Raw genomic sequence first — 23,240 nt, 5'->3', positions numbered from 1 at the left:
TCACACAATCACTTCTCCAAACTGGATAATCACCACAGCCACCAACAAGAAGAAGCATTTTCTGCTTCTCTACAAGAATTCGAATCCGAGATTTCGACATGCTTGATTCAATTCTCTTTGTCTTCCAAACCCAGATCAGAAATCCTGACCTTGTCATGGATTCAGCAATGTTTGCAGCTTCTTCCCACCATGAACAAAGCATTTGGTAAACTTATATTGGATATCGACTACCCAATGGATAGATGGAAAGCCCCTTCTGTCGATGAGTATCTTAGAGTCAGCTTGAAATTGCTTGAGCTCCTCAACTCCATAACCTCCTCTGTTTCCCATCTGGGTCAAGCTCGTATGTCTCTCTCTCATGCCTTAAGCCTTCTGGAGAATTCACCTTCCCTTGCAATGGAACTTCTGAAAGCAATTCAGCCACTTGGTTCCAACAAGAATTGGGAAGGAGAAGAGAATGAAATCAGAAGGGAGGCAGAAAAAAGTTCCTCAGAGAAAGAATGGATTATTGGTCAAGCTATGGCAATTATGAAGGTCGTCGGCTTTTGGGTATGTGGTGTTGTGGAATCAAGTCTATGTCGAGACATTGAATCATGCTTGAAGCTCAAGAAGTATATTGATGGGTTCCCTAATTCTTCATTGATGAGTTTGCATACACGTGTCTGTGAAGAGATGATGGCGAAAGGGGGTCTGTTTGAGGTAAGGGAGGTGAATAATGGAGTTGCTCAGCTTGTTGCAGTTACTTGTGGAGGACCAAGCAGTGCTGTGGCAGAGGAATTACGAAGAAGAGTTGAGATATTGAGGAAGCTGTTGGAAGATGTTGGAGAGGAGGTTAATCGGCTTTTCTCAGAGGTTCTGTTGAAGAGAAATTATTTGCTGGCTAGCCTCCACCAAAGGATGAAATAGGAACATACCATTAGTTTCATTGTTTAGATTCATGAATTGCCCTAAAAGAATTCCATTGTACAAATCTTAGACATTCTTTTTTCTTCCCAAGAGATTTCATTGTTTAGAATCATATTGTATATATATAACTCACCGAATTTGTAAACCAATTATGAAATAAAATCTTTTTCCTTGTTTTTTCATATCTTTAAGCTGATTTACGAATCGTTTTAAACAATTAAGTTTCCCGGAAGGGAATTCGTTGACAGAGTACACTAGCAAGAGAATGGAAGAACCACCCCAGTTCTAATTTTTTGGGGTCAATTTTAAGGCCAAACTCTCACTAAACAGTTAAACAAAAATGTGATGTGGATCAGGTCATGGTTGAACTTGAAAAAAAAATCTGAAAGTTTTGCTCTCAACAAGAATGTTGAGTTAAAAAGTAGTGCAGTATGTAAACATGATGGGAAAATCTCTGTTTTTTGAATTTGCTTTAAAGAAAAGGGGACTAAACATTGGCCGAGAGTCCCCTGCCCAGAAAATTTTGATAAAAGCTATAGATACCCTGTAGTGTAATAGCAATCATTTAAAAAAAAAAATATCAAGATAAAGATCTTCAAACAATTAATGAATCTGAAGTAGAAACCACAAGGATGCTACCATCTGCAATCTATAGAAAAGTACAAATTGCGACAGCATGTTCTGGAGTCTTCGGAACCAACTCATTTGTAAACTCTCATGAAAAATTACTATGTTACTGATTTATTAATGTTTAATTAGAAAATACTCACTCTTCTCATAACTATATTAGATTAAGTGGAAATTTTGTAAGAAATAATGATATTTTACAAAAACAGCATTTTATATTCCATACAATAACAAAGAAATTGTATAACAAGCCATTAAGTACCAACAGAAACTCAAATGTAAGTATCATTGCACCAAACTAAGAGAGACCCTAATAAGCAAATGACTTCATTACACCAAAATAAGTCAAACTAGCTACATGACACTATAACACTAATATTTCATGCACAACCTACAAAAATCCAGATATTCCCTCTTTAGAAAAAAAAGAGTACCTAAAGCTTGTCAGATGATCCACAAGCCACCAATTTAAGAAAACTACAAGTAAATGAGAATTGTCATATTTGCTATGATCACTGTTTCAATTCTATACTTTTCAACCAGTAACAGAGGACAACTCGAGGTATCCAGCAGCATTACTCGTTGCAAGATGAGATAAAAGACTTCAGGAAGTATTAGGATGGAGCCCTTCCAGCCCCAGAATCATTGGAGCAAGATGCTCCTTCAGGTGCTTTTCTCTTGCGGAAAACTTCATTTGACAACCTACCAGAAAAAAGAAAAGAGGAAATAAGACGATAGTGCAAAATTGGTAGCTGAAAACAAATAATTATTTTCTTATTGTGAGATAGTAGGACATATCCTTTATGCTTTAAAGCAGCAAATGATGAACAAGCAACAAAAAAATGAGAGATACATACTGCATGACCAATGATGGGACCTAGTTTATCGAACAAACAAAGACAATAAAAATGACCAACAGAAAATGTAAATTTCATTTAACTGCCAATTTCCAAATCGTGACTTGCAAGTGATGACTTATAAGCAAATGCAATTCTATATTATTATTGTTATTGTTTAACAAGTGGAAACAGCACGAGTTTGGGCTGCTTCAAATTACAATGGATGCCTTGATACCCTACTTTCACTAAAGAATTGTGCACTTCATAGACTTCCATCTTCCCTTTTTTTCAGGTATGTACCCCATAATGGACTACTAAAAAAGTGATTCAATTTTCTGTAAAAATGACTAAATCATGGTACGGAGCCTCGCCTCATCCACAGTTACAATATGTTCAAGTAGCAAAGAATTCTGATACTATATTTTATGTCTTACTTCAGTGGTCATAAGAGGAAGCTCTCTACCTTCCAGGCCCTGGCTTTACTTAAAGAACAGACCATAGGAATAACTCAAATGCTCCAAAAGAACAGACCAAAGGAATAACTCACATACTCCAAAATGCTCGACATTTTTAACTACTAGACTTGGAGCAATATGAGCCTAAAAAAAAAAAAAAAAAACCTTGGAGCTATGTCAATAGCAGTTTTAATTTTGTTATCTAGAGACACTTTGGTAAGGACATATCATTATCATTTGATCTTACTAGACAAAAATAAATCATAAATAAATTCAGACTATAAACTCATAGAGAGTCTGAGGTCTATAATCAACAAAAAAGAACTGGTGTGTTTTCAAGTTCATCCTCATTGGAATTCTCAGGATTATAAAATCTGCAAAATACTTATCACTCACAAGAAATAAAATGCATACATGTTTAAATTAAGGACAGAATATTACCCCAAGTGCAACGAAGTGTCTGAATCAACTTGCTTCTCCACTGCACAATTACAAATCACACTTGAACTTATTACATCAGGCTTTACGAGAGCATATTTCCCTCTCACAGGCTCGAATTGAAGAAAAGGTGGCATTGGACGTTCAGTAGACAGAAGCAGACCTTTAAGCTCCTCAACCTAAAAATTTATGGGCAAAAGTAGAATAGTAATATAAGTGTCAAAATAGCATTTAAGAGAAACTTCCATCAGAAATCATAAAAATCTTTGGCTTGCCTGCCTGCGTAAAGTCTCATTCTCCAGCATGGCCTGTTGTTCCTAATAAAGCAAAAAGTGATTCTTTAAAAGTGTTCTAGTTTATTAACTTTAATACAAAAGCACATGAGCATATCTGATAGTTGTTAACTGTACAGGTTAAATAACAAGAACCTAACTAACACCACCCAACATGACGCATTGACACAAAATTAAGCCAATGCCTGATATGATAAAGTAATACAAAGAAACTAATAGAACCATTGGCATAATAAAATACAATGGGTTGACAAAAACACAACCCATTTATTGAGAGGTTGCTTTAGGGTTAAATAACTTGATACTTTAAGTAAAGAGGTCATGTGAGGGTTGAGGCAAATTCAATATGACGCACCTAGTCACGATCCATTGCCACTCCTAACAAAACATATGGTAAGATAAGTTTTAAGGACTTAAGCTACATCTATTATAAGGATATCTATGTAAACGAATATGTCAGCTGCCTTCACTTTTGAGTCATAATACCACCCATATGTTCTCATTTTGGGTCTAATACCATTGAGTCATAATAACACCCAAATGTTTTCATTTAGAGTCTAATACCATTTCCAAATAGTACAGCTGACTATTGGGCTTCGTTCTGTAACTGTATGAACTTTCACTTTTTGACTCCTGATAAGTTGTATAAAGAGATGTTCACCATCTAATCTCGGATGCTTGTGGATGTTTACAAAGACTCCTGCCTGTAATATAAGATTTTGTTTCGGGTTCGGGCCCCATCTTACCATTCCTAGAAAAGAAATATCCTAAAAAGTGCAAAGAACACAAACAAAATTAGCAATTTTTAAGTGTGTAGATTCGTGTTAATCTACAACAGCATGGTAAAATACATAATCTTTATGAGAAATAACTAAGATGTAAGGATTATTTATTTGCGAGCATTGACCTGAGGGAAGAATTTATTAAATTTTCAATGAGTAATTTAGTCCAGCAACCGCCTGAAAGGGAATTCCCATAATGGAAACACCAAAGGACCTTAGATACTTCTCTACAAGGCTTAGATATTCTCTACTTGTCATTATAGATATGTAACGAGGCCTAGATACTCTTATCCCCCCAAAAAAAAGATGTTCTCAGAATCTACAAGATTAAACAATTCTCTTTCTTATTCTCTTCCCCCAGCATCATAGCTCTGTACTAGGCTTAAATACTATGCTAGAAGATTTGAATATATTCTCGTTATCATTCTTGTTTTCTTTCTGCAATTGCTTTAAAAAAAGATGTGCGTGTGTGTGTGTGTGTGTGTGTGTGTGAGAGAGAGAGAGTGGATACATACATGCTCAAAAGGAAAACACTGTATCAACCCAATAAAATTCCAAATAAGTATAGCAATAGATTGTACCTTTAACCTCGATTTTTCAAGCTGTTCCAATAGTAATTGCTCCTGAAACATTAGAATTTCCAGTGAAGGTCATGAAACAACATGTTTGCAATGGTGTCGAAGTGAAGGATGTCATAATTCGGCTTCTAGTGCTTTCAATGAACCAGGCTGGCCTGACTTAAACTTCAACACTTGTATACATAATTAATAACGTATTTATATGCATGTAAGTCCTATATTAATAATTTAAAAGAGAAATGAATAGATACTACCAAAAAAAATGTTCCTTATGCGTAGAATTCTAATACCAAAACAAAAAACAAACAGGAAAAAAAAAATATCTGCTAGTGAGAAGATTCAAATTTGAGTCTGAAGGAAGCCACTCCATCCTGAAAGTGCTGAATGTTAGAACTGAATCCAGTGCACCCCTCCCAGAAACCCATGGAAGCAGGACTTTAACTGGGTACAGCCCATTAAAAAAAAAATCAACTTGGGCCTGGTCCAATTAAGACCCAAGCCTAGCTTGTCGAGTTTGCTTACTGAGCAAGCGTGGGGTTACAAAACTATTCACATGCTAGGCTTCAGCCCAAAATTGTGAGCTTCTCTTGGGCCCAGGCCAGGCTTCGGCCTACCCCAGACCAGCTCATTGACAACCCATCTGCTTCTTGCAGAAAGTCTTGACTAAACTTCATGCAAGTTATGGAAGTGCCAATTCTTAGATTTTCCAGTACCTTTCTCATCTTCACAGATGATACCCCTTCACTTAATTGATGCTCCAGGTGCTGCAATTCTTTTAAGCTCAAGCCATTCAGTTCTTTGCCCATCATCTGCCTACAGAAGATGAATAATAAGAACGATGTAAAACACAAATATTTCAATATATGTTCCCAAAGAAAATGAAAGAATACCACCAGATACAACTTTAAAGCACATACAGGTGTATCATTCGTAGCTTTGCAATTTCATCTTTCAGAATATTCACCTCCTCAGATTGTTGCCTCTGTATGCAAAAAACACAGGGTAAGTAAAGAGTATCAATCCCCAAAATAAACAAGAAATCTTTTACTTTATAATGGGATTCTAAATAAATAATCAAAGTTACAAGAGAAAGGGAGAAAGAATACAATAAGTGTAAGCAATAAAAAAACAGTCTATTAAATATGCATCAAGATATGTGCTACAGAAAATTGCATGAATATACTCAAGTATGCCAGAGACAGCATACAAGCAAATGGGCAATTGAGAATAGAAGTCATTTCCAGGATTGAGAGCCCAGACCCAGACAATGCAGATAACTTTGATTGCAAATATCTGAAAACAAATAGTATCTTCTTTTTTCTGATACTAACAAAAAAGATCTTCTATCCGAAGAAAATGTAGTCGTCTCATTTTAATGTATGACACTTATCCCACAAACCTTTAAGACAACTAGAAAGGTTACATATAAAAGAGTTTCTATAACAATATCAAGTCAAGGAATGGGCATTAAGATTTTAAACAATTTCCAGTTCTTCCTTGAAGTGCTTTGTTGCCTTCAAAAATCCAGAAGCACAATTGATACTGAAGTTAGATTCTAGGTTTAGGAAATAAGAAGGGAGAAGGAAGAGATTGGAGGAGGAAGAAGATAGCAAGAGAAGAGAGTGTTTGGGCTGTAATCGATTGTGAATAGAGAGACTTCTCCATTCACCATATATTCATTAATCACAACTAATATGGAATTACATCCACCTCCCTAGGGAGGTAAAAGGGAAATAAAGAAATAAAGAAGAATTACATAATAAGGAACTAGTGATAGAACTAATTCCTAAACTACCCCTATTACATGACTTCTAACACTCCCCCTCAAGCTGGAGAATATATATCATGCATTCCCAGCTTGCTTAGGAAGGAACTAAACTGAGGAGCATAGTTGTCATGGCGTCGCCATGGCGACGCCATGGCGTCTGGCGCCGGAGAGGGCTGCATGGCGACCTACGCCATGGCGACCCTCTTTGATTTCTTCCTCCGACTCTCTTTCCCTCTTCGATTTCTTCTTCCTGTCTTGATTTCTTCTTCCCTCTTCGATTTCTTCTTTCCCTCTTCAATTTCTTTCGATTTCTTCTTCGATTTCTTCTTCCTGTCTTCTTTCCCTCTTCGATTTCTTTCGATTTCTTCTTTCCCTCTTCGATTTCTTCTTCGATTTCTGAATTTTCTTCTTAAAACTTGAGAAACAATAGAGAAAAAATAAAACATGGCTTGAGTATACATCTATTAACACATTAAAAATAGAGAAAATAAAAAATAAAACATGGTCGACATGCTCGCCATGGCAACGCCATGGCGGACGACATGTCGATATATCGACGTGACACCCCTCCACCGACTTGGATCGCCGTGACGCCGTGACAACTATGCTGAGGAGAGCCAAGAGCTTTGGTGAAGATATCTGCCAACTGATCACCAGTCTTCACAAAAGGAGTACAAATACAGCCAGAGTCTATCTTCTCCTTGATGAAATGCCTATCAACCTCAATGTGCTTAGTCCGGTCATGTTGCATAGGGTTGTGGGCAATACTGATGGCAGCCTTGTTGTCACAGTACAGTCTCATGGGCCCTTCAGTGTCAAACCCCAGGTCTTGAACAAGTCTTTTCAGCCAGATGAGCTTACACACTCCATGTGCCATAGCTCTAAATTCTGCCTCGGCACTAGATCTGGCCACAACATGCTGTTTCTTGCTCCTCCATATGACTAAGTTACCTCCCACAAAAGTGCAATAGCCGGAGGTAGATCTCATGTCTGTAATGGAACCAACCCAATCGGCATCTGTGAAACCTTCCATTCTCAAGTGGTTGTGCCTTGCATACAACAGTCCTTTCCCTGGAGAGGACTTCAAATACCTTAGAATGCGATACACAACATCCAAATGGCCACTCTTGGGAGCATGCATGAATGGCCTGACAACTCCCACTGCATAAGAGATATCTGGCCGAGTCATAGAGAGATAGATAAGTTTCCCCACTAGCCTTTGATACTTCCCTGCATCAACAAGAGAGGGACCACAATCCTCTCTTAGTTTGTGATTCTACTCAATAGGAGAGCTAGCTGGTTTGCAGCCTAACATCCCTGTCTTTGTCAATAGGTCAAGAATAAACCTCCTCTGACATATGTTGATCCCTTTCTTGGTCCTTGATACTTCTATTCCTAAGATGCTCTTCAAGGGACCCAGATCTTTGATCTCAAATTGCTGTGCCAGGTAGCTCTTCAATTTACCTATCTCAGCTGTATCATCTCCGGTGACCACGATATCATCAACATAGACAATGAGAGCTGTGATAGTACCATTACTCCGCTTGGTAAAGAGAGTATGATCAGCTTGGCTCTGGGAATATCCATTCTTCAGAATGGCCTGTCGGAAGCGCTCAAACCATGCCTTTGGTGACTGTTTGAGACCATATAGAGCCTTCTTAAGGAGACACACTTTCCCTTCAGCTGAGGGCATCTTGAAGCCTAGCGGAGTTTGCATGTACACTTCCTCTTCCAAATCACCATGAAGGAAGGCATTCTTCACATCCAACTGATATAAAGGCCAATCTTTGTTGGTAGCTAAGGATAAAAGAACTCTTATGGAGTTATGCTTGGCCACAGGGGCAAATGTCTCCTGGTAATCAGTTCCATAGACTTGGTTGTACCCCTTGGCTACCAACCTTGCTTTATATCTCTCAATACTACCATCGGATTTATACTTGATTGTATAGACCCATCTGCATCTAACTGGGACACGTCCCTTGGGAAGGTCAACAAGTTGCCAAGTACCATTCTTCTCAAGTGCCATCATCTCCTCAGACATGGCTTGGCTCCACTTTGGGTCAAACATAGCATCAATGACATTCTTGGGAATGGAAGCAGTAGAGAGAGCAGTAATAAAGGCAAGGCCTGTAGGAGAAATTGCATCATAGGAAACAAACTGGGATATAGGATTAGTACAAGTTCTTTTCCCTTTCCTAATAGCAATAGGAAGGTCCAAATCAGATGGAGGAGAAGAAATGTCACCTGATTGAGAAGGATGAATCTCAGGATGTGGATCTGGATCTGAAGAGGACTCTTAATAGGTCTTCTTTCTTGTATTATGTAAGCCTTCACCTTTTTTGTATGTAATGTGGTAATCCTTCTCCTTACCAGAACCACTTTCAACAACCAAATCTGTATTCCCCCCTGGTTGATCATTAATCTCAACCACATCTACAGTCCTGTGTTTTCCAATGTCAAGCAGAAAAGGAGATGTAGGTAGAGGAGAAAGGAAGAAATCATCAGTAGCCTGTTCACTCCCACAATTCTCCCCCTGAAGAGGATGTTGAGAAGGAACAAAGAAAGGGACAGATTCAAGGAAGGTAACATCCTTGGAAATGAAACTTCGGTGGGAAGAAGGATGATAACACTTGTACCCCTTGGTAGTAGAAGTGTACCCAAGAAAGAGAAAGTTAAGAGCTTTGGGATCAAGTTTAGTGCGAGCAGATTTGTTAACATGCACATAACAAACACAACCAAAGACTCTAGGAGGAAGAGAAAAGACAAAGGCCTTGAGAGATAAGATGTCCAAGGGAGATTTGTAGTTAAGAAGCTTGGTAGGCATACGATTGATGAGAAAGGAGGCGGTTAGAAGAGCCGCAGACCAGAAGGTCTTGGGGACATGCATGCTCAGCAAGAGACTACAGGTGACCTCTAGGAGATGGCGATTTTTCCTCTCAGCAACCCTCTTTTGTTGGGGTGTGTCAACACACACTAGCTGATGGATAATGCCATGAGTAGTAAAGAAGGCTTGAAGGTCACCAAACATGTACTCTCCCCCTTTATCAGAACGCACAATTTTGATACGGGTCTCAAATTGGGTAAGAATCATTTGGTAAAAATTTTGAAAGGCATCACAAACATCACTCTTATGCTTCAAAAGTACAGTCCATGTGGCACGGGAAAAATCATCAATAAATGACACAAAGTAACGATAACCAAATAAAGAAGTAGTAGGAGAAGGACTCCACACATCAGTATGCACAATATGAAAAGGAGCAACAGTTCTATTACCATGATAAGGATATGAAGGCCTACAATGTTTAGCAAACATACAGGTTTCACATTGAAAAACATGAGAAGAGGCAATAGATGAAAATAAGTGAGGCAATCTGTTTCCTCATTACAACAAAAGATGGATGGCTAAGACGGCGATGCCATAACATAACGAAATCCACAGAACTACTATCGTTTCGCCACACAGAGGAATGAGTGGGCAAAAATGGATCAAAAAAGTAGAGGCCTTTCTCCTCACGTCCACTACCAATAATCCTCTTCGTCACCAAATCCGAAAAAGACAATGAGAAGGAAAAAATGTGACACAGAGTTGAGAGATTTAGTCGATGACTCACGGATAGAAGATTCGAGTAAGGTTAGGGACATGAAGAACAGAAGAGAGTGAAATAGATGATGTCATAGGGATATTACCCTTACCAGATATGGAGGAAAGGGAGCCATCAGCTACCCTAACCTTGTCCTTACCAGAACAAATGGTATAGGAATCATAATACTGAGACGCACCAGTCATGTGGTCTGTGGCACCCAAGTCAATGACCCAAGACTGGGCGGCAGTGGAAGCTGAGGTGGAGACCTGCAAAGCTGAGGATGATGAGGATCCAACCATACTAGATGTAGAAGATGTGCTCAACTGTGACACACCCTGCGAACCACTGCATCCATAAAGGTGGAGTCATCCTGTGGGGCATCGCATCGATTGCCGTCGCGGAATGAGCCCGAGCTCCCCTCTACGGCCACCACGACCACGCATACCAGAGGACGACCATGGAGAGACCAACACCTATCCTTGGTGTGTCCAGTACGACCACAATGATTACATTTAAATCTGTCTCGCCCAACTCCATTGGCACCAACTGTCTCCACAGTACTAGCTTCCTCACGGTTAGGCCTTGGGCCTCTACCACCTCCACGGGTGTCTCGAACAAAACTAGAATTGAGGGCTGACCTCTCAGATGGTACTGGTGGTGGTGCCATAGTAAGTCGCCTGGTCTCTTCACTCTGTAAGTAACTACAAACTTCACTAAGAGAGGGAAGGGGAGACCGGGGAAGGGAGACCGGCCCAACAATGAGTCTAACTGCCTATAGTCGTAGTTCAAACCACTAAGCAAAGAGAAGACACGCTCTTTTTCAAGAGTCGAGATACACTTGGCTTCATCCTTCAGGTTAGTCAAATGAAGGTCTCAATGATCATACGCTTCCAAGCTAAGGAGAGAGTACTCTGAAATAGTGTTGTCACCCCGTTTCACGAGTGGATTCGTTTTTGGAGCAAGACCTTAGCAGCGTCACTACATGAGCACATTTATGTGTGTGAAATCTTAGGAGCATAAAACATATATTTTACCACATTGGATGAGTTACTCGGTGCTTTCTTGGCTTTTCGTTTTAGGTGAATTCTTGTGAAAATGGAGGAGATGATGCTAAGGAAATGTTTTTAAGCTGTTTAGAGGTGTTAATGGCTTGGATCGCGAGTCTATCGAGTTAGCTTCGCAATGGTTCAAACGGCACTTGATTCCGAGTTGAACGAAGAAGTTACGGCCGTTTCCATAACGGAAGTGTGAAAATGGTCCGTAAGGGTTTATTTGTAATTATTGACAGTCGGACAGGGACAAAATGAAGCAAAAGTTCAGATGCCAGGGGTCTTAACGCAATAACCAGAAGTTATATTTCTTGTACCCAAAAGATTCCATTTGGAGGGCTCGGACAGTCCAACTTCAACTTGAGATATCTTGGGCTCCCGAACTCCAAATTGGACGAAATTTGGGTCTATTTTGGGTGATTTTTCGCAAGGAACACAATGGTGAGGCCTATATAAGCACCCCATGCTCCACGTTTTCTGAAGGACAGAATGGGTATTTTATTTATTCTTGAAGGAATCCTAGTCATCACCCTTACTCTCTCTCTCCTCCGACTTCTCAAGGGCACTTCGAAATTCTACTTGGGATAGATTTATTTTGAAAGATATTCTCTCACCTATGGAAAGTTAAAAAATCAAAGATGCTTTGATTTTATTGCTTGGAGAAGATATCTACAAAGAAAAGGAAGCACTTGTTAGAATTGGAGTTTATTTTTTAGAAATAGAAGGTCTATGTAAACAATCTTATCTTCTTCTTCTTTCTATTTTTTTCTTTTTCTTAGGATTCAAGGCATTGTAAAAGAGGAATGAGAAGAGAATATTCTCTTTTCTTAGGGAATATTTCTCCTACACTTCCCTCTTCTCTCTTCTCCTCTCTTCCCCTTATAAATACCCCTTGCCCTCCGGGTTGTAAGAAGTAAGTAGTTTTTTAGTTAAGTTTTTAGTTAGTTTCTAGTTCAATTTTAATTCAGCTTTTTAGTGTAATTTTTACTTCATTCACTTAGTGAAATTTTCTCTTCTTTTCCTATTTTTGGCTTAAGTTCTTAGTTTTGATTTCATAAGTCTAGTTTAATGGTTGTAATAGTTGTAGTTTAAAGCTTCCTAGTCTAAGTTCCTATGTTGATGACAAGACATGGAGATTTAGAAGAGGAAGCCATGGTGAGTTTATTCAAGTATTCAAGCACATCAAGGTATCTCATTCTCTAAACCCTTAATCTCATTCTCCCTTTCCTCTATCTCTCTCTATCTTCTTCTTCTTCTCCCTCTATTTCTTTTATTTTTTTATATGGTTGTGGTTTGTGGATGCACTTTTATTTCCTTATTCCTTTTATGTGGTTATTATGTGTGGCTGTTTTTTATTCCTTTCAATTTGCGTTAGTCGATAGGTTAGATGCTCATGTGTTAGGATGCCAATTTAATCCCTTAATTTTGTTAGATGCTTATGAGTTAGGATGCATTAATTTTTATTAATTTAATTAGTTTAATTTAACACTTTAATTTGGTTCACTTTGCATTACTTTTAAGTTAGTTAAATAGAGTGGCGTATATCTCCTCGTGTTCGACCCGTAGCTACGATTGACACAGACGCTGCGGTATTATTTTAACTCAAACAAGTTTTTGCGCCGTTTAGGAGATTATTGACCACTTTATTCTTTTGATTTTAAGTAATTTGAAGTGCTTTAGTTTCTTCTCTTTCTCCTCTTTCTTTAAAAAAAATTTTGAAAACCTCCTCTTGTTTCTTTTACTCGTTTCAATAGTGTGCGCCCAATCTAAAGTCCTTCATATGCCCAAACTCAGCCAATCTTGGTGCCCCTTGATTCGTTGGGTGGTTTGGATTGGCATGTGACTTATCTTTGGAGGTGACCACTCTTGATAACAGAAAGCGACATAGTGAGCGTTGGAAACATAAACGTATAGTAGTCCTCCACCCTACATCAATCCATTTGGAGTCGCCCGTAGGTGGCTCGTGAAGACTATACGGGTTCCCTTGTGTCAACCTATATGGCAACCTTTGACTTTGGAACCATTGTTTCGATTCTAGGGGATAGATGCACTATCTACCTTGGGCTCCCTCTTGTTTTTAGTATTTTTTTTTCTAGTCTTTTATTTTTCTTTAAACTTTTTTTATGGAGACCTCAATTTGGGATAGGTGGTTAATTTAGAATAATGGGAGATACACTTCCAAATAAGACTTTGGGGAAAGATGGACCTATGCTAAGGCAACCATGATTTTGGAGGAAATGTTTAAACAGGTTAGGGAAGCCAAAAGTAGTGAGAGAGAGAACAATTTTGCACCACCCCAAGATACAATTTTGCTCCCCAACCCAACTATAGGCTTTCGGAAATTTTGATTGGTCACTTCCCGCATAATCCATGTTATGGAAGGATGCCCTAATCTTTATGGGGGTAGCTATGGTGATGAGAATGTGAGTTCTCAATTTCAATACAATTCTTTTGGCACTTACAATCGGGGTGGAGTGATCATCCCGATTTTTGTGGGATCAATGGAATAACCAAGCTCGACCACCCAATTTCCAATATCATGGTCATTGGTCCTCCAATGCCCAACCCTCCATTAAATCTCAATGTGTCACCTCTCCTTGAACCATATCACCAACCCCTTGAGTTTCAAAACATGGGTGAGGAGGCCGGATGAATGAGCTTGAGAAATACATAGACCTTCTCACAACAGGCCAAAATGCCATAGAGAAGCAACTCTCTCAATCGATAACCATGGTGCAAGAGGAGGAAACGGGTACATTACCTAGTCAGCCTGAACCTAGTCTATGCTACCGATTCCCGTTCGTGAATGAACCGCCCCATCCCCGTTTAATGATATTGAAAGTCCACCACCCCAATTTGAGGTTAATGAGAGTCACTCCCAACAAGATGCTTTTCATGACAATTTATTTGTTGAGATTGAGTCTCCTAAAGATATTAGTGAAGCGAGGTTTGATGAGCTACCTGGGAAGTCCACCTTTCCCTGAAATTTCTGATTTTAGTGAGCCTAGTGAATTTATTGATTTAGAATCCGATTTTCATGATAACATAGAAAGCCAGGAAATTCGATCTCCCTCTCTCTTTGGAAAACTTAGATAATTGTCATTTTGAGGATTTCATTGTCTCACATGTTGATTTGTCCAAACCTTCTAGGTTTGACGATTTTATTGAGGAGGACAATGTTAGTCATAATGCCTTTCAAGCATATTCCCATGATCCTTATTTGGCAAACCAAGTTATGTAAATAGCCGATAGTTATATTGTAGGATTGATTTGAGTAAACCTCCAATTTTTGATGATTATTTAGATGAGGTTATTCATAATCCTTTTTATGCTTATTGTGATCCGTTCTTGGTTGATTTTTCAAAGAATGACGGTATTCTACATTGCAAATGGAAGAGAAGGGAAGGATTTATGGTCCGAGTTTTAGTGCCTTCATTTTCCACCGTCCCATGAGGACAGTTTTTTCTATTGGATATTTCTGGTTGTGCTTAACTTTTATATTATTTCTCGTTTACTAAAATTCATGGTCGAGTGTTTTCTGGTCCAAGCTATTTCTCCATTTATTGGTCATGGATTGAGATTTTTGTTGCTTGCCCTAGCACTTTTGTAGAGACTCATCATTCTTCATGACCCTCTTTTTTATTATATCCTGTAAGCTCCTTCATCTCCTCCCTTGTCCTTTTTTTTTTTTTATGCATGCATTGAGGACACTGCATGAATTAAGTGGGGGTGTTAGGCTTAATTGGTGAATTTTGATTGTGACAATAGTTTGGTTTTGTGCATATGTCTCTTTGATTGCAAAGCGAGAGAAAGAGGGAATTAGGTGTCCCTAGCATGCGAAATAATAAAAAATCCTTTTCAAGGACGGTAATTGGTTTGTATCCGGTGAGAGGGATTGAATTGAAAAATATGAGCGTTATTTCATTTGATGGCTAGATTCGTCTATGTGTTTTATGGACTCTTTGATCTTTTGGCTAGTAGTTGAGACCAATTTGTTTTGTGCCAAGGCAAGCCATGAAAGTGGAAGTGAATGAAAAAAAAAAAAAAAAGGAACAGAAAAGAAAGTGGAATTCCTTGGGACTAGACAGGGCATCGTGCCTCATGAAGCGGGGTGACTTGATCGAAATTCCTTGGAAGGAAACTCAAAAAAAAAAACTCTTGCATCAATGTCTCAATGTCTTATGGATATATGCAAAAAGTGAAACTACCAAGTATTTGGGTGTCAGTGTATGCTCCACCATGTCATTCGAGAGAAGTGAGTGGAGTAGAAATAGAGTTTGTGGTTGAGAAAGAAAAAAACTTTTGCCTTAATGCCTGGAAAAAAAAAAAGTATGGTCAACATTACTCAATGCCTAAGTCTTTGGTTCCATCGATGCTATGGGGGTTTACTTGAAGGTGAGTAGTGTTCAGAAAATATGAGGAGATCCCTTGAACTTAATGCATGCTTGTTACTTGAATTGATGTGGGGTGATAAAATTCAAGTGTAGGGGAACCTTTGGCTCCTTGATCTTTAGTTGAACACTTTTGGGATTATGTGCACTGTCCTACTTATGCCATGATTAAAATTTGCAGCATTCATTTACAATTGAATTTTGGGTGTATATTCACTGCAAACACCCATGAGACAAAACTCATCCACTAGGGGTAACGTAGGGGTTTAAGGCTTGTTGCACATGCTAAGTGCAACCGTGATTCCTACGAAAGTGAGTTAGGATTTTGCATTCTAGGTTAGTTTTTCTTTTGTTTACTTGAGGACAAGTAATGTTCAAGTGTGGGGAATCTGATGAGCACATTTATGTGTGAAATCTTAGGGCATAAAACATATATTTTACCACATTGGACGAGTTACTCGGTGCTTTCTTGTGCTTTTCTAGGTTTTAGGTGAATTCTTGTGAAAATGGAGGAGATGATGCTAAGGAAATGTTTTTAAGCTGTTTAGAGGTGTTAATGGCTTGGATGCGTAGCCCATCGAAGTTAGCTTCGCAATGGTTCAAACGGCACTTGATTCCGAGTTGAAACGAAGAAGAGTTACGGCCGTTTCCATAACGGCGTGAAAATGGTCCGTAAGGGTTTATTTGTAATTATTGACAGTCGGACAGGGACAAAATGAAGCAAAAGTTCAGATGCCAGGGTCTTAACGCAATAACCAGAAGTTATATTTCTTGTACCCAAAAGATTCCATTTGAGGGCTCGAGAAATAGCTTTGGCGGTTTCCTTCCTTATAAATCTTCTCCCAATCTCGGGCTTCATGGAGAAGATCAACTAGGTCATAACAAGAGAATTTTCGGTCTCCCATTTATCAAAGGCCGGTGAACCAGCTGTGGGAGCCTTGATAGCACCTGTTATATATCCAAGCTTTCCCTTACTCCTGAGAGAAAGTCTCACAGAGTGTGACCAATCCAGGTAATTAGTACCATAAAGCTTCACAAAAGAAATCTGTTGATGAGTACTCTCATAAGCCAACTGAGGGACAACAGTGGGAGGCTGAGAATCAGTAGTACCAAGCACAGATGTATCCGAACCAGCCATGATGGATACCAACAATAAACAATATCACCAAAGGCAAGTGGGGAGTACACACTCAACCCAAACAAGCAAGAAGTCCTACAAACAGCCTAGGATAGCACACTGCCGAAGCAGTCCTAGCAGCAAATGTCTAAGAGGACTTAAATCAAACACTTCAAGTGCATTAAAACATCAGGCCTCACACTCTTCAAAGAGTAAGAACAGCTTACACAAGCTCCAAGATGTAGTCATAATCACCTCTCAACCAAACAAGAAGCCCAATATATCCTAAATGTAAGAACAAGAGAAATACAGCAGTATCGGGTTTACCTGGGCAGCAAAAAATCACCACAAAACTGAGTACTGCTCAAAGGAAAGTCTCATCCATCCATGGGAAACACAAAGGCCAGAAATAGGACCCCTATACGATCCTAGTGGGCTGCTCCAACAGCCAAACCCATGCTGAAATGGAGCTGAGACATGGTTTAAACCTGCAACTGGAGGAAATCTGGGCAGAATAGCGGTCCAACGAAACTGAGTTATGCTTCAGCGGTGCCTTCATCCATCAAGGAAGCACACATGGAGCATAGAAAGGACCCTTGTACGATCCTATTGAACTATTCCAAGCTCCAAAAAACTGCCGAGAAAGAGAAGGACATGGCCTGCAAGCAGCAGCTGGCGGAAACCTTCAATATAGTTTCAATGGAGCTTCACAGTGGTTCGAAGACCATCTTCAATCACCTAAATAGATTGTAGAAGACCTATTTCATATCTCTTCAGCAAGAGGTTTACGTAGGAACCTCTTCCTTGAGATCCTTTGAGTTCTAGGATCTCAAAGAGAGGGAAAAAAATAAGGAAAGGAAGATGATAGGACTCTCAAACCTAAAGCTCTGATACCAAGTTAGATTCTAGGTTTAGGAAATAAGAAGGGAGAAGGAAGAAGATAGCAAGAGAAGAGAGAAGAGAGAAGAGAGTGTTTGGGCTGTAATCGATTGTGAATAGAGAGACTTCTCCATTCACCATATATTCATTAATCACAACTAATATGGAATTACATCCACCTCCCTAGGGAGGTAAAAGGGAAATAAAGAAATAAAGAAGAATTACATAATAAGGCAACTAGTGATAGAACTAGTTCCTAAACTACCCCCATTACATGACTTCTAACAACTGAAGCATCCAGCAGCTCAACCAGAAATCAAATTGGGTATCCTCTTTGTTATAATTGGAATCATTGGAAAGGTTATTGGGTTACCCTCTTGTTTTATTGATTGAATCCTTGGGTTACCAGCTTGGGTTAAGTCAATCACTGGCCATAGATATAGAATTGGACTACTTATCTACAGGATAATCTGTCAAGACTTGAATCACAACACAAGAACCTTGATAATTAACTCTTGGTTCAACCGACTTTGATAGGAGTGCTCCTTTACAACAGTCAGTCTAGTAAAGAAACGCTTCTTGTGATTCTTTCTTGTTACTTGGGTCAGATTCTATCCAGATCAATTCTTGTAGTCAGTCTAGTAAAGAAATCCTATTTGAAACCTATTGCATAAAGGCCGTCAATGGACCAGATTCTATCCAGATCAATTCCTGTAGTCAGTCTGATTAAGCCAAATACAGATATCCCAATATCCAGAGCGACTAAGATCTTATCCATTTATCAATCAGATCAATATCCAATGCACATTTGATTGTATTATTAGAATTAGTTTAGTATGGCAGATGTACCCTTCTATCATCTATTAAAAGATCTATATAGAGGATATGTTTAACCATATAATTTGCTCGGTTTTATATAAGCAGTAGGAATGCCATTTAGCTGATAAAATGCTCAGTTCAGTGAGTATATAATCAATAGGGATTACATATGATTTTTTTTTTTTTCAATTGTCACAACTAAGAACTTCTTAAATGATATAAAGAAACATCTTGGGCCAGTGAAAAAGGAAGAAAATCAGATTTTGTAAGTATAAAAATTACTACCTCTTGCTCATATTGAACCAAAGAAGGTTCAGATCGATCCAAGCACTTGTTGTATCTCGAAAGTGTCCGCTTCATGCTTCACCAAGAACACAGCAATCAAAATAAGTTCCTTCCAGTCCCAAGAATTCAACGGTCGTGTATGTGAACAAATGCATCAAATTCCATCTCAATTGCAGAAAGTGATAAATAGTCTAACATGAAATGTCATAATGCTCCACTCATCCAACAAGATATGAAATTAGAAACACAGTTTATTACAGAACTAAATGCCACAGAAACCAATTAAGTAACATTGCAAGAAACTATATAATTTGAAATGCACAAAGGAATTCTTGAGCAGAAACGTGGTCGGCAAGAATGAAATATAGCCACATTAAAATCTAAAATGAATGATAATCATGATTATAAATGGGTGCACGGACATACATGGGAGGGTATTTTATTATATTTGAGGCTGGAATTTTGACTTGTGGCACTCCAGACATTTCCCTTTCTATCCAATGATCGAGATCACCACATCATCTTTCCACATGGCAGAATTACATGGTCCCACCAGACAAGCATATCTGGTTGGACCATAAGGTGGAAATTTTCCCAAAATGGAATAAATATACAGCATAATGGAAAAGGCAAGAGTATTGAGAGCATGATGGACAATAATTTGAGGCTCAGGCAGCATGAGTTTGGGTTAGCCTCTGCTTCCAGCCAGTTATGACAGTCGGTATAGACAAAGGAGGAAAGAGCGTTTAGTAATGAGGACAATTTGCAGCTGGGCAGCTATGCAAATGTGGTCATCTCTCTCTCCCTCTAAATTGACAACACTTAATGAGAAAAACTACGTTTTTCAGTACTTCTTTCTGTTACCTTCCTGACATAAACAGTGTCAAGGAGATGATCAAGCATTTTTATCCTACCAAAAAAAAAAAAAAAAAAATTGAGCAAGCATTATCATCTTCTCATTACTGAAAGCTTGAACAAAAATGGTAATCTAACCTCAAAGTATTCAAAATGGGAAATAAGATGGGAAAACATCAATATCTGTAAATAAGCTACAACTTAATATCTGGATGATTCTAAGCTCTTAAAAAGAGCTTAGAATCATGAAGCCTACATACCAGATTGTTATTTTATTTTATTTTTTTATACTACCTCATCTTGAATTCAAGGGGAAAATTTATGGGTGAACTAAGTTGAGATTTAAAAGGTTAGCAGGCATTTGGATAATAGTAGGTCATTAGACAACTAATATGACAGCAACATAGCACATATGATCCAGAGCACTAGCAGTAGTAACACCATCTTAATGGGAGTTCTCCTCACCCCCTCTTTTTTCCTTCTCTACCATAAGGAAATTGGGCCCCTTTTATCAGACATTTGGAAAATGGAAGAGTTATTAAACAACTAGAATGAGAGCAACATAGCTCATATGATCAGGATAAATACCAGTAATGATTCACAACTCTGTAACATTTTCTTCATTTACTTTGGAAAGAACACCAAAAGAAATTAAAAAAAGAATCTTCAGAGGAGAAATTAGTAGGCAATATGAAAATTATCAACATTTAAGAACATTAAAAGAATTGGTCAATGAAACAGAGAATTCTCAAGTGAGAGCATCCTAACATCTTACACGAAAAATTAATGATCAAAATACTACCAAACATTTATTGTAATCAAGTATACAAGATGGCTGCTCTCTAATGAAGTAAGAAATCCACACATAGTAGCCAGTGCAAAAGGAAACTACATTTTTTGAAATTGTGCTGCGCTAGGCATTGTGCCAAATTCAGATATGCTTACTGCACTTTTAGTTATAACTGAAGATTTCATAGATCTCTGGCTTTTAACTACTACAAATCAACCATTCATAATATATACCTTGCTTACCTGATAGGGCCAAAGATCCCTGCCACATTTCTAAAAATTGATCTGACTCACAAAAAGATAATATAATCTCCAACATAGATCAGCTAATCCAAAGCATTCTCTATTATACCAAAAAACAACTGGGTTTACAAGATGGAACCGCCTCCGAATTGGGTCTAGCCGATTCCGATCAGATCAATATGGAAGCTGCCAGAATCGGCCTCTGAATCGGGTCCACCCCATTCCGATCCAGATCAGATTGGAATCGGCCAGATCAATACGGAAGCTACCTGAATCGGCCAGGAACGAGTGGAACCCTAGAACCACTGTACAGTGAGGCCAATTCCAATGGGGGTCGGCGAGATCAATACAGAAGTTGCCGGAATCGGCCTCTGAATCAGGTCCAACCGATTCCGATCCAAATCAATACGGAAGCTGCCGGAATCAGCCAGATCAATATGGAAGCTGCCGGAATCGGCCAGGAATGAACGGAACCCTAGAATCATTGCACAGCGAGGCCGATTGCAATCTGGGGAAATAAGGATTGATCGCGGCCAATTCCGATCCGAATTGAATCGTTACCGATACGATTCCGAATTTTTAAACCCAAGAACATACACATGGATCAAAGCAACATTTGAAACAAATATTTTGATATACTTTTTGTATTTTCCAAAATATCAGACACATACATACTTAAGCAGTGAGTGTTGGAGTGCCTCAGATATTGGATTCTGGTCTTTGGGTAGAGGCAGAGTATGCCTCGGTGTTGATAACTCCACTCGAGAATAGAAGAATTGAAGAGGGAAGAGCAGGGGGAGAAAGAGAAAACTTGCAATTCGTAACTGATTCAACTCTTAAATAAACCCTTTTCTATTTCATCTCTGAAGACGACAATCTCGAAGTTGTCACAGGGATATACCCAAAGATGATAAAATATTTTAATATCAGAGACACGTTTTTCATCAAAAGAAGAAACGCATGCACAAAGGAAACCGTAACTGAAAGAATTTTTAGCTGTTAAGTTCCTAAGAAACATGCAATCAACAGCTTAGTTCATGTCAGATCACCACCACATCGCCACCATTACCAAAACCATAGGGGTGAAATAGATTGAGAAGATTTTCAATAGGAACAGAGTATCAATGCATAGCAATGCAACCATTGATTCAATTCCAAAGCATGCCCGGCATACCCAATTCAAATATTTGATAGATTGACACAAAGAAACTGAAAAACAAAATCTCTTAAAAATCAAACAAAAACAGAACCAAAACAGGGGAAGAGAAAAGGTGGAGGATACCCAGCACTAGAGAATTCGAAAAGCTTCCCTGTACTGGAGAAGATGATAAGGGCAACCTCAGAATCGCATAAAACCGACAGTTCATATGCCTTCTTCAGCAACCCGGCACGACGTTTGGAGAAGGTGACTTGCCTGCTAGTAGCGTTCTCGATCCTCTTGATCTCAATCTTCCCTCTACCCATTTCCTTTTACCTCTCACTCTCTCCTTCTCCTCACCATCCAACAAGCCCACCCTAACTGATATCAATTTCAAAGTCTCTCTCTCTCTCTCTCTCTCTCTCTCTCTCTCTCTCTACTTTTGTTGTTCAGGTAATAAAGAAGGAAAAGGGAATACCAAATATAGAGGAAGAGAAGATAGAGGGTCGAGGAAACGTTAAAAACGTTTGCCCAGAATGGAAAAGTCTGGAAAAGGCTATCTTGCATGGCCAATTACCCATTGTCTCGAAAGCAGTGATGGGTAGGGGTTTCTTGCCACATTTAGATCATTTACTATCTTCGTTTCAATTTGGAGTTTGATTTGATGGGTTTCAAGTTTCAACTCTCTCATCCTCCCTATATTTAGTAAATCTCAACTCTCTCTCTCCCTCTCTCCCTCTCTCCCTCTCTCCCTCGCTCAGGTCTCAGCAGAAGCTGTGAGAGAGAGAGAGATATGGAGGGAAAAGAAGAGAGACCTTTCGAGTTTCGAAGCAAACGGCTTTTACCTAATTTTGTTAAAAAACACAAAAATCTATTATTCATTAAATAGCTGCGTTTTCTTATTTTTCTAATTTACTATTTTTATTTTTACTTTTTTGGTAGAAATTTACTATTTTTATTTCAAATTAAATGAAATCCAACGATGTACCACATTGACTACTTTTTGCCATTTTTACCTTCAAATAGAAAGTCCTCATTTGTCAAACAATAATGGGGCGGCTCAAACCTTTAAACCCTCAAAAGGCTCATGCTTTGACACTTGGCGGCTTTACTACATTCGAGGGACTCACCATATATAAATGGTTCTTTATAACCTTACTAAAATGGCATATTACCTTATATAGGGGCAGTTTAATGTTGGTCTTTAAATGAACCCCCCCCCCCCCCCCGCACCCTCCAACCTCCAAAAAAAACCCCCCTATAAGAAGCCGTTTCTATTCTTTCCAAGTCCTATTAGTATTAATTGAACGTTCCCAAAGTCCTTTACATACAGTTGAGTACTTCCATTTATATCTTTTGGGGGAAAATTCTATGAGGAAGTTGCATAGAGGAGCCCATGCGGTAT

General features: G+C 38.8%; 1 protein-coding gene across 1 annotated transcript; it reads right to left on the bottom strand.

The window, feature by feature from the left end:
- Positions 1-1,836: 1,836 nt before the first annotated feature.
- Positions 1,837-22,240, bottom strand: LOC122641467 (MADS-box transcription factor 23-like). The gene is made up of 8 exons (XM_043834709.1): positions 21,980-22,240; positions 18,811-18,886; positions 5,836-5,900; positions 5,632-5,731; positions 4,922-4,963; positions 3,541-3,582; positions 3,269-3,444; positions 1,837-2,235 (listed from the first exon to the last, which is right to left on the bottom strand). Exons 1-8 carry the CDS (start codon positions 22,159-22,161, stop codon positions 2,148-2,150), a joined length of 771 nt encoding a protein of 256 aa, XP_043690644.1. The 5' UTR covers positions 22,162-22,240; the 3' UTR covers positions 1,837-2,147.
- Between the last annotated feature and the right edge of the window lie 1,000 nt (positions 22,241-23,240).

The sequence above is a fragment of the Telopea speciosissima genome, chromosome 10, assembly GCF_018873765.1.
Source record: "Telopea speciosissima isolate NSW1024214 ecotype Mountain lineage chromosome 10, Tspe_v1, whole genome shotgun sequence".
NCBI classification, from domain to species: domain Eukaryota; kingdom Viridiplantae; phylum Streptophyta; class Magnoliopsida; order Proteales; family Proteaceae; genus Telopea; species Telopea speciosissima.
This window is presented reverse-complemented; position numbering and strand designations above follow the sequence as displayed.